Below are 12,280 nucleotides of genomic sequence, written 5' to 3'. Positions count from 1 at the left end.
AGGATACCCTCATCTCAGCACACTGCAAGAGATAGCTCAAAACCCTGATGAAGGTTACTATTAGCTTTTTAAAGGCTTGCATGAGGTCAAGTGATGGGGGGGAGCACCAGCTGGTGACTTGTCAACACAGGAAGGGATTTGTTGTTGTCACAGAAATAATTGGTGTAGGTTATCTTTTTCTGGACTAACTGAAGAGGAACTTGTCTGCTTGCAAAGGCTCAACACATGGGTGGTTGCTGGTTTGATATGAACAGATTGTTTTATGGAGTCATCTAAGTGGTGGACATCAACATTTAGACAAGGAGCTAACAGAGCTGACAAAGACCAAGTGATACAACTTGGGACGAGACTTTGGTTTCTGGAGGAAGTAACAAAATGCCCTTCTCACCATCTAGGTCTCAAAGGTATCAACAATGAATCTAAGCCAATGCGTAGTGGATAGGAAGACAACCACTAGGTGATCCACGGAAAGTTAGAGAAGATGGTACTATGCAGGTACCAACAGCTTATCCAACAATTTGTTTGCAGGTCTGACCTTGAAAAAAAAAAATGATTGTGTGTCATACTGTGATAGTTCCAAGGGGTTAGGAAGTGCGTGCTAGGTGTGCTATCACAGCACAGGGAAATGTGGTGGCCTTGGGTGATATCAGATAACAGGGACATAGTATCCACATAGTATCCGTAGTTCATACAAAAGAAGTCTCACTTTCAATACTGAGGAAGGTCGAAGTGTCAAATTTTATTTCTCTGTATGTGCATATGAGCATAGAATAAAAGGAAAGAAAGAAGAAGAAGACAAGGAGGAAGAAGAATAAAGAACAAGTAGTAGTGCATGATATTTGGGCCATATAGCAACAAAATAAAATATACTGTGCACATCAGACACACTTTTTTCTATCTCATTTTACTTGCCTGGTCTCCTTCGACCTGCACCGACAGTATACCAAGCTGTGTAAGAGCTTGATCCCCCTGCTGTGCGAGCTGCCTCAGACGAAGTGCTGCTTCCCTTGGAATTGTGAATGTAACACGAACAGAGTTCCATGGCTCCACCTTTGATACTCGAAGGGACTCTGCTTTTCCTATAAAACAGCAACGGGAAGCATTAGACAATGGTATTGCATATCTTCAACATTAGTCCAACAGTGTCTATGAGAGGGAAGGAATGGTATTTTGGTAAAAGAACTTATATGAGAAAACATTTTTTTCTGTTACATGACAGACATGTAAGTGAACAGTGTCTGTTAGCACAGAAGATAGCTGTAAGTCACCATAAAACTCTGCAATAGAAGCAATTGATTTGTCTCCCGCAACCTGTTGGAGGCGACTTTTCTCTTCCATATCTACAAAAACGATTTCATATGTTATGGGAACCTTAACTTGAGAGTGTAGAGGTTGCAAAACTAACTAGAATACCTAGTGTGGGATATTTGTCAACCCTTTTACTTTTGTTTCTCGTGTGTGTGTGTGTGTGTGTGTGTGTAAGGGGCTAATTCTTCCGACAAGTGGATGAAGATCGGCAATATTACCATACAAGAAGATTAAATACCACTCGAACAATCAGAAATATTCCTAAATGATTTAAAAACATCTTGCGATTCTAAATTGTTCAAATTACAGAGATGACAATTCCAACTTCAGTTCAAAAAGTGCAAGATTTTTTTAATCGCATCAACACTAAATAATCAGCTTGACATACCGCAACAGAATTTATGGCAACAGTTTTTACTGCAAATGAAAAACTAAATCAAATTTTCACTACACAATTTTCACTGTGACGAATTACTAAGAACTTTTCAGTTAAAATAATGAGCAAGCTAAATGTATGAAAAGTGCCAGGTATGTGGGTAGTAAGACGTAATTTAGAAAGGAAAAGTATTCAATTGTGATCATCATATGGTATTATAAGGCTTTTAATAGTTTATTCCTGGGTGTAGAAATGATACCAAAAATGTGACGATAATTCATCCTCCTTTCCTTTGGAGATGTACCTGTAAATAATCTCTTGTCAGCCCAATACTATAAAATATGACGAAACTTATAAATCACCTATAGTTTGACAAGACAGATAGTATGAAGTACAATATTCAACAAGCAACATCTTCATCACTGTGTCCAGTTTGTCCTGACAAAAGCTTTTGAATGCATAGACTGTAAATGAAAGTTAATTTGTTACCATTTTTTAGCTTTTAGAAGAATAAGAAACATTTACAGAGTCCACCATCAACTGCCACAGTTGTATACTATCGGCTACTAAATTTTCCTTTGCTGCATTGCTTGCTGAAATCAGATCTGCAAGCTATGCACACAAGATGTCTTTCCGTTCCAAGGTAGCAATTTACAAATTTGCAGTTTTATTGTTGCTTTGATCAGTACTGAATAATAACAGAAAATAATAGTAACAAATAAAATACAATTGTGTGTTCATAAATGTTATTACCCACAAGGGAGGTACTAAGATCAGAGCGCAGAAAAATAAAATGTAGTTCTTGGGCCACAATACAGAAAACAACGCAAAGAAATGTACCAATAAATAATGTCTACATGTACAAGTAGGGTAGTGGAAGATGATTTCAAATATACAGTAACAGAGATAAAGAGAGAGGATGTGCTAATAATGATAAAGGAAATGGAAGAAGCACAAAGCAAATCTCACATTTTGACTATACATCTGTGTGGAGAGCTGGAAAAAAGAGTCAATAAGAAAACACAAGGAAATTGCCACCTTTGCAATTGTATTCTGGGACATGCAATAAACATTTTGTCATAAATGTGCATCTAACAGCACTAGTTACACACTTTATGCATTATCAATAACATAGCTTTCCATATGTGCAAAATAATAATAATAATAATAATAATGACAGAAGTGGTATACAGGGAAGATAACTTTATTACTTGCAAATACAACCCACAAACCCAATGAACTAGAGAGAATTCTACTGACTGATAATCCATAAACCATAGGCAAAGCAGTATACTAAAATAAAGAAATATTGAAATTAATTAGGAGTAAACAGATATGGGAAATGCACTAGACAAATAATATGCTTTTTGTTCATTAGACTTTTTTCCTAGATGCAAACTAAAACACTATCACTTCAAGTAATTTTCTGTACAATATGAGTGAAAACATACTCTAAAACTCATTGCCCAGTAAGCATCTGATTGTATTTTATCACTAATATCACACACACTTTGTCAATCCCTTTTCACTGTTGCATAAATGGTTCTCTACACTTCATCTGTTGTCACTTGGAACTTCTGTCAAGTTCAATAAACCCTGCAGTTGTGCTGACAACATTCTCTTTTCCAAGTACAATATAACAAACATATTCCTCTAGTTTCTGGCAATATAGACTTAAAAAAAAGAAAAAGGAACAACTGCCAATGCCTGGTGTCACCAATATATAAAAATCACAAGGAGGGAAAAAAACCAAACCCAAGTACAGATTTGTATCGCCTATAAACCTTTTTTTAAAAATAGGTCACTGATTTTCACACACAGCAGAAACAAACTATAAATGAGATGAATGAACTGAATGGAAGAAAATGCTCTTTGAGGGAGGGACGAGGGTGAGCACAAGTAAGGGACATTACAAGCTGTTGAAGAGGCTTGGATTGACAAGAAAATAAACTATCAGAAATAAATTAGGAACAACACATTACAGTAAATTAAAGTATGGATAACATGCAGAGTGAGAGTGAAGCGGAAAAACAGCTACTAATGACTAAACAAAAACTTTTTTGTGTGAAACACGATACAGATTTCGGCTGTGTGTCCGTCCAATCTCCTGTCTCGCCCATTCGTGTGATTCTACAATGGCTTACTTCAAATACCACAACTGACTGTAGCTTCTGCCTGAGCTCCGCAACTTAATGGAACAATATTACATTCATTAACAAATATCTTGTTGTTGTGCTTCTCAGTCCAAAGACTGGTTTTATGCACTTGTGCATGCTGGTCTGTCTTGTACAAGCCTCCTGATCGCTGCATAGATAGTGTAATCAACATCCATTTGAACCCACATACACTCAAAAATTTCCAAAACTTTAGGTCACAAAAATTTACAAATTAACAAAAAGAAAATTGGAATGAAACACCTGGACCACATACAAGTGCAACATTTCAATGTGATATACAACCATATGATGGCAAACATGACAAAAATGTAATGTAGCAAATGTGTTTTACTTCTTAAACCATTGAGTAAACAGACGCAGGGACATTTATTGAAAATGACAGGTGTCTGACATTGCATAGCAAGGCCATAAAAAATTGGACAGGCACAGTGAACAAGACATAGTGAGTAACAAACAATTTTATACTGTTGCAAGCAACCGTAATATAAATTATTCTCTCCTTTAACTGCTGCAATAAATATGGCACAATATATCCTACAAATATATGTCCATCAATATGGGGAACACAGTAATTAAAATATTTGTATGCAGGAACACTGAAATACTGACATAATATTGGACGAGATATTTAGAAGACTAGAAAAGTATTAATTAATAAGTGAAACATGAAAATAGTACCTTCACACAACAGCACACGTAAACGCTGCACTATGAGCTTGAACTTCTCAGGGAAATAAGGATCTTTGAGGTCTCCTTCACATGTCACAACTGTCTCAATTAGATCACCATCGCTATCTGCAGCCATCTCTAAAATGCAATCATAAAATCACATTTCACTAAAAATGCAAAAGGTAAATGGGGGAAGGTTATAGTAATATATCAAAATTTTTCCTACGTATATTAAACAAACATACACAGAAATAGCTTTCCCATTTCTTTCATATCCAACTACTGTTTAGTTAGTACAAATTTAGCTAGCTGACACAATTTGCTGCATCAAATGGGTATGTGCAGTGTTCTAAATTGTCACTAATTGTTATGTAATGGTGTAATAGCGTACCATATATGCTCTGTACCGTCACACTTTTTGCAAGGGATGCTATGGACAGAAGATTGGTTAGACACTCTTAGTGCCTGCTCCGAGCCAAATTACTATGGATACTCACTACACAAGCGTTATATCTTGGCACCCCATGCAGGGATGTTGGAACAAGTGGAATACGCAGGATCCCTTATGGTTGTACCCAGCATCCCTTGCATGGAGTGTCAAGTTAGACTGTGTGTACAGTAGTATTTCATGAAACTATAATTGACCAAGGAGCTCACAATATTCATTAATGGAATATATGGCTAGCAATTAAAAGTGAAGGGCTTTCAGAAGTAAAAGAAAATGGTTGCTTACCTGCCAATCAGACTCACATGCTCCTGCTTTTGGTAACCCTCCCTATCCTCACAGCCCCACAATGGGGCACAGGGCTAAAAAACCTGCAAGAAATACCAGATCTTCAGAAGTCTAGTTAAACATTTTAAAATTTGGCATTTCTGCCAGTTGCCTTAAGCTGAACATTGCAATTTCAGCACACATTAAGAACAAAAATAAAAAATACTGCTGCTCCAAAGCAATACATATCAGCTACAGTATTACTCCACCTCCCCACCCCCCAGTAAATTTTTCCAATGAACAGAATGTTTACAATAATGTCGAAAATTTACAACACGAGCAATAAAGTACTGGTAAGACTTAAGCTTACACCTGTCGGCTGAAGATAGTTAGAATCAGCTGGATTAAATTAAATAAACAAAACAAATTGATAAAATCACCTAGGGGGGAGGGGGGCACAGTAAGCTGAAATATGGCTATGCAATAGTAACAATGCAAGGAACATAACTGATTCAATGAGAATCTGAATCAATCAACTGGTATTAGTACTGAAATTCTACAATAAAGTACTGACACAGAAGTAAACAACACATTATCTATGTCATATATGCTGTGTTTTCTGCAAATTGAATATATATTCTAAATCTGCTGTAGGTGTTAAAGAAAATCAATTTTCAGGTCAACTGAAAAACAACTATTGCCAAGCAGCCTGACAGTAACAAAATTAATATTTTATTAAATGAGAGTAATAGTTAAATCGAAAAATATGTAACTCCGTTGGTGACAACCCTTAAGCAGTACAGCCTACAATATGTAAACAATCATTTTTAGGGGTACATTTAATGATCAGTAAACACGACCAAGAACGAAATGTAAACAAAGCAATCGGTAGCAATCTTAGCTGCGACTCGAAGATGCTACTTCGCTACTTCACAAAACCTGATATCAACATTAAAATGATAGAAAATTTAAAGCGTACGGCAACTGTTGAGACATAACAAGCACCACTCTAGGCAAACTACTAAAACAATTTCCATTAAGAGCTTACGAATGGCCTGAATATCTTAGGTAACTGGGACGTACAGTAGAAATGACATGCATTCAAAAAAAACTAAATAGAGTAATTCATCACCAATATTTCGGTAACAGCACCTGTTAAATAACGTAAGAAATAATCCCTCCGCTTTTAATATCAAGGTAAAGAAGTTATTGCTCTAAACTACGCTTTTATCTCGTATTCTATACAACCCGACAAACTATTTAAATCATTATTCTACACATTTCAAAACAATCAATGTCCGGGACAAAACACTCCAAATTCACAACCACTATTTTCCCTCTATACATTTACAAACAATCGTACATTGATAACAATATGCATACTATTACATTCGTAAACAAACCAAATGAGTGGTAGAAAAATCGAAATCATTCACCATATTTTCAGTTTACATTGGCTTCAACGAAGTTCTAGATTATTGTGAGTTTCATGTGCTGTAAATCATCCATTTCTTTCACCTTTTGCAGTACGTGATAATGTGCACGTAATAAAAAGTCTTACTGTTTTGTGCTGATATTGACACATTTTACAGGCGATTCGTTAACACACACTATCTGCATTTCTTCAAGTTTGTGACACACAATTTGACAATCCGAAAATCCACTATAAATAAACTACTTTAATACATCATCATCAGTTTTCTTAATCCTACGTTGTTCACTAAATCTAAACACCAAACAAAATACGATGGCTCAAATATTGCCCTGCCGACGTACGACCGACACATATGATTCCGCCACGGAACGCAAATAAATACCACTCGAAGCACAAATATAAAGGTTTAATACACGACCCTTGTTAAATTAAATCATATTTGTATCCTCGTATCGTTGCCAAAGTCACACAAATCCAAACAACTAACAGCAAGCCGTACAAGGGGATTCCGACCTCCATTTTGTGACATGGGGGAGTGGAAATCAGCTTTTGCAGCATGCTTGTAAAGTTCCGTCAAATCAGACTACCGCAGGCGTTTGAAGAGCAATACAACACTGCTAAAGCACTTATTATGCATTAAATATCCACGCACAAGACGTAGAAACCATTGTACATCACGTTAAATGAAGCATCCGCATGTAATTTATTCATCCTAGATTCGAAAACTGATCCTCGGTAGACGGAAAATCTCACCTTACCCCACTTTCTGACTACCATATACGGCTTCAGAAGACGCACAACCTACCTCCAGATGGTTTAAATAAAAGTAATCCACATCCATTGCGACGAATTCTTTGATCACAGGTCCCAACTTACCTATAAACGAAGAAAAAACGGACATAATTTGGACGAAGTCATAAACGCCATGGAACAATAACAAGAGCCGCCATTTGCAATGCTCGAAACTGACATGCGCAAATGAGTCGATAGGAATTGTGGGTAAGGCTTCCCGCCGTCCGACAGGTTGAAATAGGCACTACAAGAAATACCATTGGTTAAGTGTGGTAAAGCGAATTGTAGAAGGGCGAACGGTGAAATTATCAAAACATTGAAAATTAACTTATTTGAACATTGGAGAAGCCTACAGGACTACAAACGGCACTATATTTCGTGTCAGTAAGTTTCAGCCCAGCCCGCCATTTAACCTCTCATTCACTCGAAACCTAAAATTTATTAAATTTCTTGCCGCTTTGCTAGGCTGTTTGTTTGTAATAATATTGAAAGATGGAAATTTGGGTACTATTTGTGTAATATACCCAGTTCTTGAATTTAGCAAATATTGGATTTATGTTTTATCCAAATCCGTGCGTTGCACAGTGTAATTAGTTTACAATTTAATACTGGATTATGGCAATGGAAAAGGGAAAGGATTTGGAGCCAGTTTGGCAAAAGAAAAAGTTACAATTATCGACAAATTCTTTATTTACAATTTTAGAACATATTTTTTAATACAATTTATATCTTCTGTACGGCAGAGACGAGAATGATATACATTTATTATTGCATGGTACTACAATTTATGACAATCTTCACGAGTCCAGTTTGCCTGAAACTAAAACACCAGCTTCCACCATCCTCTTCAGCTCTTTCTCAGCATCATATGTCCTAAAAGCAAACACAAAATATTAATTCCTTTCAGGTAGCTTCATACAGAAATAAAGGCCTCTATCCTTTATTGTGCAACAAAATTTAAAAATCTTGTACAGAGTAAAAAGGTACAAACAATCTAATAGCATAAAATGCCAGGAAAACAAATGTTTTTTTGAGAAAGAGTACCTCAAACAATAAGTGAGGAAATCAATGTAGCAACCATTAACTGAAAGTTTCTAAATCAGATCCTCACAAGTTACTAATTCAAAATTTCTAACCAACTACAATATCTAACGCATAGCAAGTTTATTAACTTGCACCCTGATTCATCAAATTACAAAACCGACAGATGCCTGTTATCAATTCTTTATAACATTTTATTGTGTCACAAAGATATATGCTTAACTTACTGAAAAGCTACAAGTTGTCATATTTATTTAGCTATTAACACACAATGCTGACATTGTAACTTTTAAGTTCTTGCTCTTTGTACAAAATAACCCACTACATACAGTATGTGGAAATTATTCAAATACAAGTGAAATAGGCCAAAATATTTTCATTCCAAGTATAGTCAATTACATAGAATAATATCTTTATGGAAAGTGACCAATGTTTTAAGATCACAAAATTACTCCTAGAACACTGACAAATACACTAAAGGTTATCACAAAAATACCTGATCAAAAGGAAGAACTTCAATATAGACTGGCAGACTAAATATCAGTGCCTTTTTACCTCAAATTAATCTGTACCACCCAACTTTACATCGACACCCAATGTGGATTTATGCATCAGTCCACATATGCTGTTTCTGTAGAAACTATATAACAAGTAATCCAAAAATGCTTCAAATTAAACAACTTATTCTTTTTCACACACGAAAATCAACAAGTCGTAAACCATTTGGTGATTTGTGCTTAAATACATGTCCCTGAACGTTTTATCTCCATTACGACCCAATTTGGAAAGAATGAGTACTTACAGTGAACTTATCTTGCAGTGCAACCAGTTACTGAAACCTGCTAAATAAACTATTAACATTAAATTTGACTGCTTAACAATCAGTGTAACTGGGACAGCTGCAACACGACCTTATGCATAACACTGTATAGAAACAAAAATAACCAGCTTACTTGAAATATTACACAGAGTTCACGATATGGGGCAATTCTTTTATTCTCGTCCAGCTCGAGAGAATTATTGGTCGTCTGAACCGAAATTTAACATTCAATGTGTGTGTTTTTACTGATTGTATACGAAAACCCCACTTTCACTACTTCATTTACAATTGAACTTATTTTATCTTAATAACATGCTCTAACATCAGAGTATAAAATAAACTGGGACTTACTTATAGAATTCCGCATATTTTCGCTTGCGGCCTTCTCCAACAATCAATTTATATGCAAGTGCAACGCTCGCTGCGAGAACCAATCCAGCTCCAAAAACAACTTTGGACTGATTGGTTAACAAATTCCTCATTTGGGGCTTAGGGAGCTTTTTCGTTGGAACTGCAGAAGACATCTGAAACAGAGGTGCAACATCGGCAATGCTGCAGTAACGAACATAACCAGTACTACAGTGTTTTCATAAAGGTTCCGAAATTTCTTTCATATACTATATAACTACAGCAGACGACGACGACGACTCCTAAAGTCTAACATTCACTTTTAACTGTCTATAACATCATCACAGGAACATTCCATTTCTATAATCTTGCTCAAATTATTGATATACATCTACCTTTCTTCACGGATTATTAACCAATCGAGTTTACACTTCGGAGGATCCACTAGCCTATTCCGCAAATTGTAATCGCGTGCAATGGCGGAGGAAGAACATTAACAGTGTAGCCAACACCCGTACATGTAGTAACAACCAACAGAAGTATTGCAGAACATGAAACAAGTAATACTTATCACTGTGTAATAAATAATAAAATTATTTACCAGTAAATGTTATACAAGTTTTTGAACTTACTAATTAATTTATGACTGTCAGTATTCACCTTCATCACTAAATGAAAATTTGAATGAACAGTGTTGTATAATATATTATAACTCCGAAACACCACGTAATTGACAAGTATTCAGTTTGAACTTTTATGAGCACTAATGAGTGCATAAATATGGCCAATAATGCCTACGTATGTCTAATACTACAGACTTGAAATTTGCTTGAAACATTCTGGAGACGCGTATTTAACTGTCACATTTTTCCTTTGTACCTATTTTATTGAAGGTTAAGCAAATATTCCAATCTAAATTCTGATGACACCACTGAATCGAATACAGATGGTCTTGTGCGCTTGAATCAAGTTGCTATCGCATAGAAAATAGTACAAGGTTATCCGAAAGCGTGATATGGGGGAAAAAAGACAAACATGAAAATTATGTTTCGCGAAAGTTAGCTCTGTATATTAGGCTTCTACAGCCAATCATTTCAAATTTTATGCAAACTCATCCATACACATTCAGTGAAATGTGATATATTGCGTTTGTATGTTAAACAAGTGGATAGGACAATTACGTGTCGAGGTAAAGGGTAGAGACGTATACCAATATTTATGAAAATACTGCGAGTATGGGTACAGGAGTGCGTCCTACCGTCAAGAATCGCGTGAATAATATTCTCAGGTAGTTACACAAGAACTGCAACTTCCATTTCCCTCGTCTTGTGTAATAATTCCCCGTTTCTTTAACTATGCGAAATTAAATTGTGATTTAGTATTCTTCAGTCACTGACCATTGTAGATCTGAAACTGTGCAGACTGAATGTACATTATAATTTTGCAACTACATCTGTTTGCCAGTGATTTTAAAAAAGAAGTTTGTGCATAGCCATTCGCAAAAACGCAGTTAATATTTTATGTTTACTTGTGAAATGGGGGAGCACATTAGCTGCCTGTGTCAAGCTACACAGTCTTCTTGGCATGTACACAAATTTGATTTTTATTGACCACAGAAATCCTAACAGTAGGACATACACACGCATATATGGGAAATGTCACAGGGGAGCTGTATATATTGTTCGATTAATTTAGTCATCTGTGGTACAATACAGAATTGTTTTAATTATTGAGTTATATAATGCAGATATTGTTCATAGTAAGTCGGTATTCTTACAGTGTTTTGCACTAGAAGTGATAAGACATGGCAGGTACAGGATTGAAACACCAGTGCAGATTCAGGGTCCTGTTCGGGGGGGGGGGGGGGGGGGGGATGATACAGTAAGTTAAGTTACAGCGTGTGCCCTCCCCTTCCCCCTCCTTTTAATTTGCAAAAGACGCATACACTTTTAATCATAACTATACAACAACAAAACAAGAACCATTTTAAAGTAATGGTAATATTAATGAATTGATTCATTATCAGAATTTTTTTATTTTTCATCGTTTTCAGCGTGGTGACTGATTTGTTGCAGCTCTCAATGCTCACCCATCCCATGCAAGCCTCTTATTTTCTGCATACCCACTTTGAATAGCATTAACCAGTATAGTGATAGTTTATAGTATAGTATCGTGTATATTTATATGCTATATAGAGCAAGGTTCTATGCTGCCTTTGCCTCATGTTAATTCATACTTAAGTTATTCCACATCCTTACATGTTCTACTTGATGATGGGATCAATAGAACATGATGAATGAATGAATGAATGAAAGCTAAATCCATTTGATCCCACTTACTATATTCAATTCTTGGCTTCACTCTATAATTTTTACCTCCCACAGTTAATTCTGTTATCAAATTGATGACTCCTTGATGTGTCAGGATATGTACTGTACTGCTCCCTTCTTTTGGTCTATTATATGCCATAAATTTTTATTTTGTACCATCTCATTAGTTCTTCAATCTATCCCTTTAATTTTCAATATTCTTCCTTAGCAGCACATTTTCAAAGCTTCTGTTCTCTCCTTTTCTGAACTGATTATCATCCACCTATTAATTT

The 12,280-nt window shown here is 35.8% G+C and overlaps 1 protein-coding gene and 1 long non-coding RNA gene across 2 annotated transcripts in view; both read right to left on the bottom strand.

Annotated features, from left to right (window-relative positions):
- Positions 1-7,623, bottom strand: part of LOC126417040 (uncharacterized) — a 55,939-nt gene extending 48,316 nt beyond the window's left edge. Inside the window, exons 1-4 of the mRNA XM_050084930.1 lie at positions 7,554-7,623; positions 5,264-5,346; positions 4,540-4,668; positions 909-1,079 (exon numbers count right to left, since the gene is read on the bottom strand). Of these exons, the coding sequence (XP_049940887.1) occupies positions 909-1,079; positions 4,540-4,666 (298 nt within the window). The 5' untranslated portion in view covers positions 4,667-4,668; positions 5,264-5,346; positions 7,554-7,623. The remainder of the gene's footprint in view (positions 1-908; positions 1,080-4,539; positions 4,669-5,263; positions 5,347-7,553) is intronic.
- Positions 7,624-8,141: 518 nt separating this feature from the next.
- On the bottom strand, positions 8,142-10,212 carry LOC126416707 (uncharacterized). Its single transcript, XR_007575500.1, has 3 exons — positions 10,074-10,212; positions 9,682-9,854; positions 8,142-8,342 (listed from the first exon to the last, which is right to left on the bottom strand). It is a non-coding gene; the product is annotated as an uncharacterized LOC126416707 (long non-coding RNA).
- Positions 10,213-12,280: the final 2,068 nt, after the last annotated feature.

Source organism: Schistocerca serialis, chromosome 8, assembly GCF_023864345.2.
Source record: "Schistocerca serialis cubense isolate TAMUIC-IGC-003099 chromosome 8, iqSchSeri2.2, whole genome shotgun sequence".
Taxonomy (NCBI): Eukaryota; Metazoa; Arthropoda; class Insecta; order Orthoptera; family Acrididae; genus Schistocerca; species Schistocerca serialis.
Note: the sequence above shows the minus strand (reverse complement) of the source record. Positions and strands in the feature narration are given on the sequence as shown.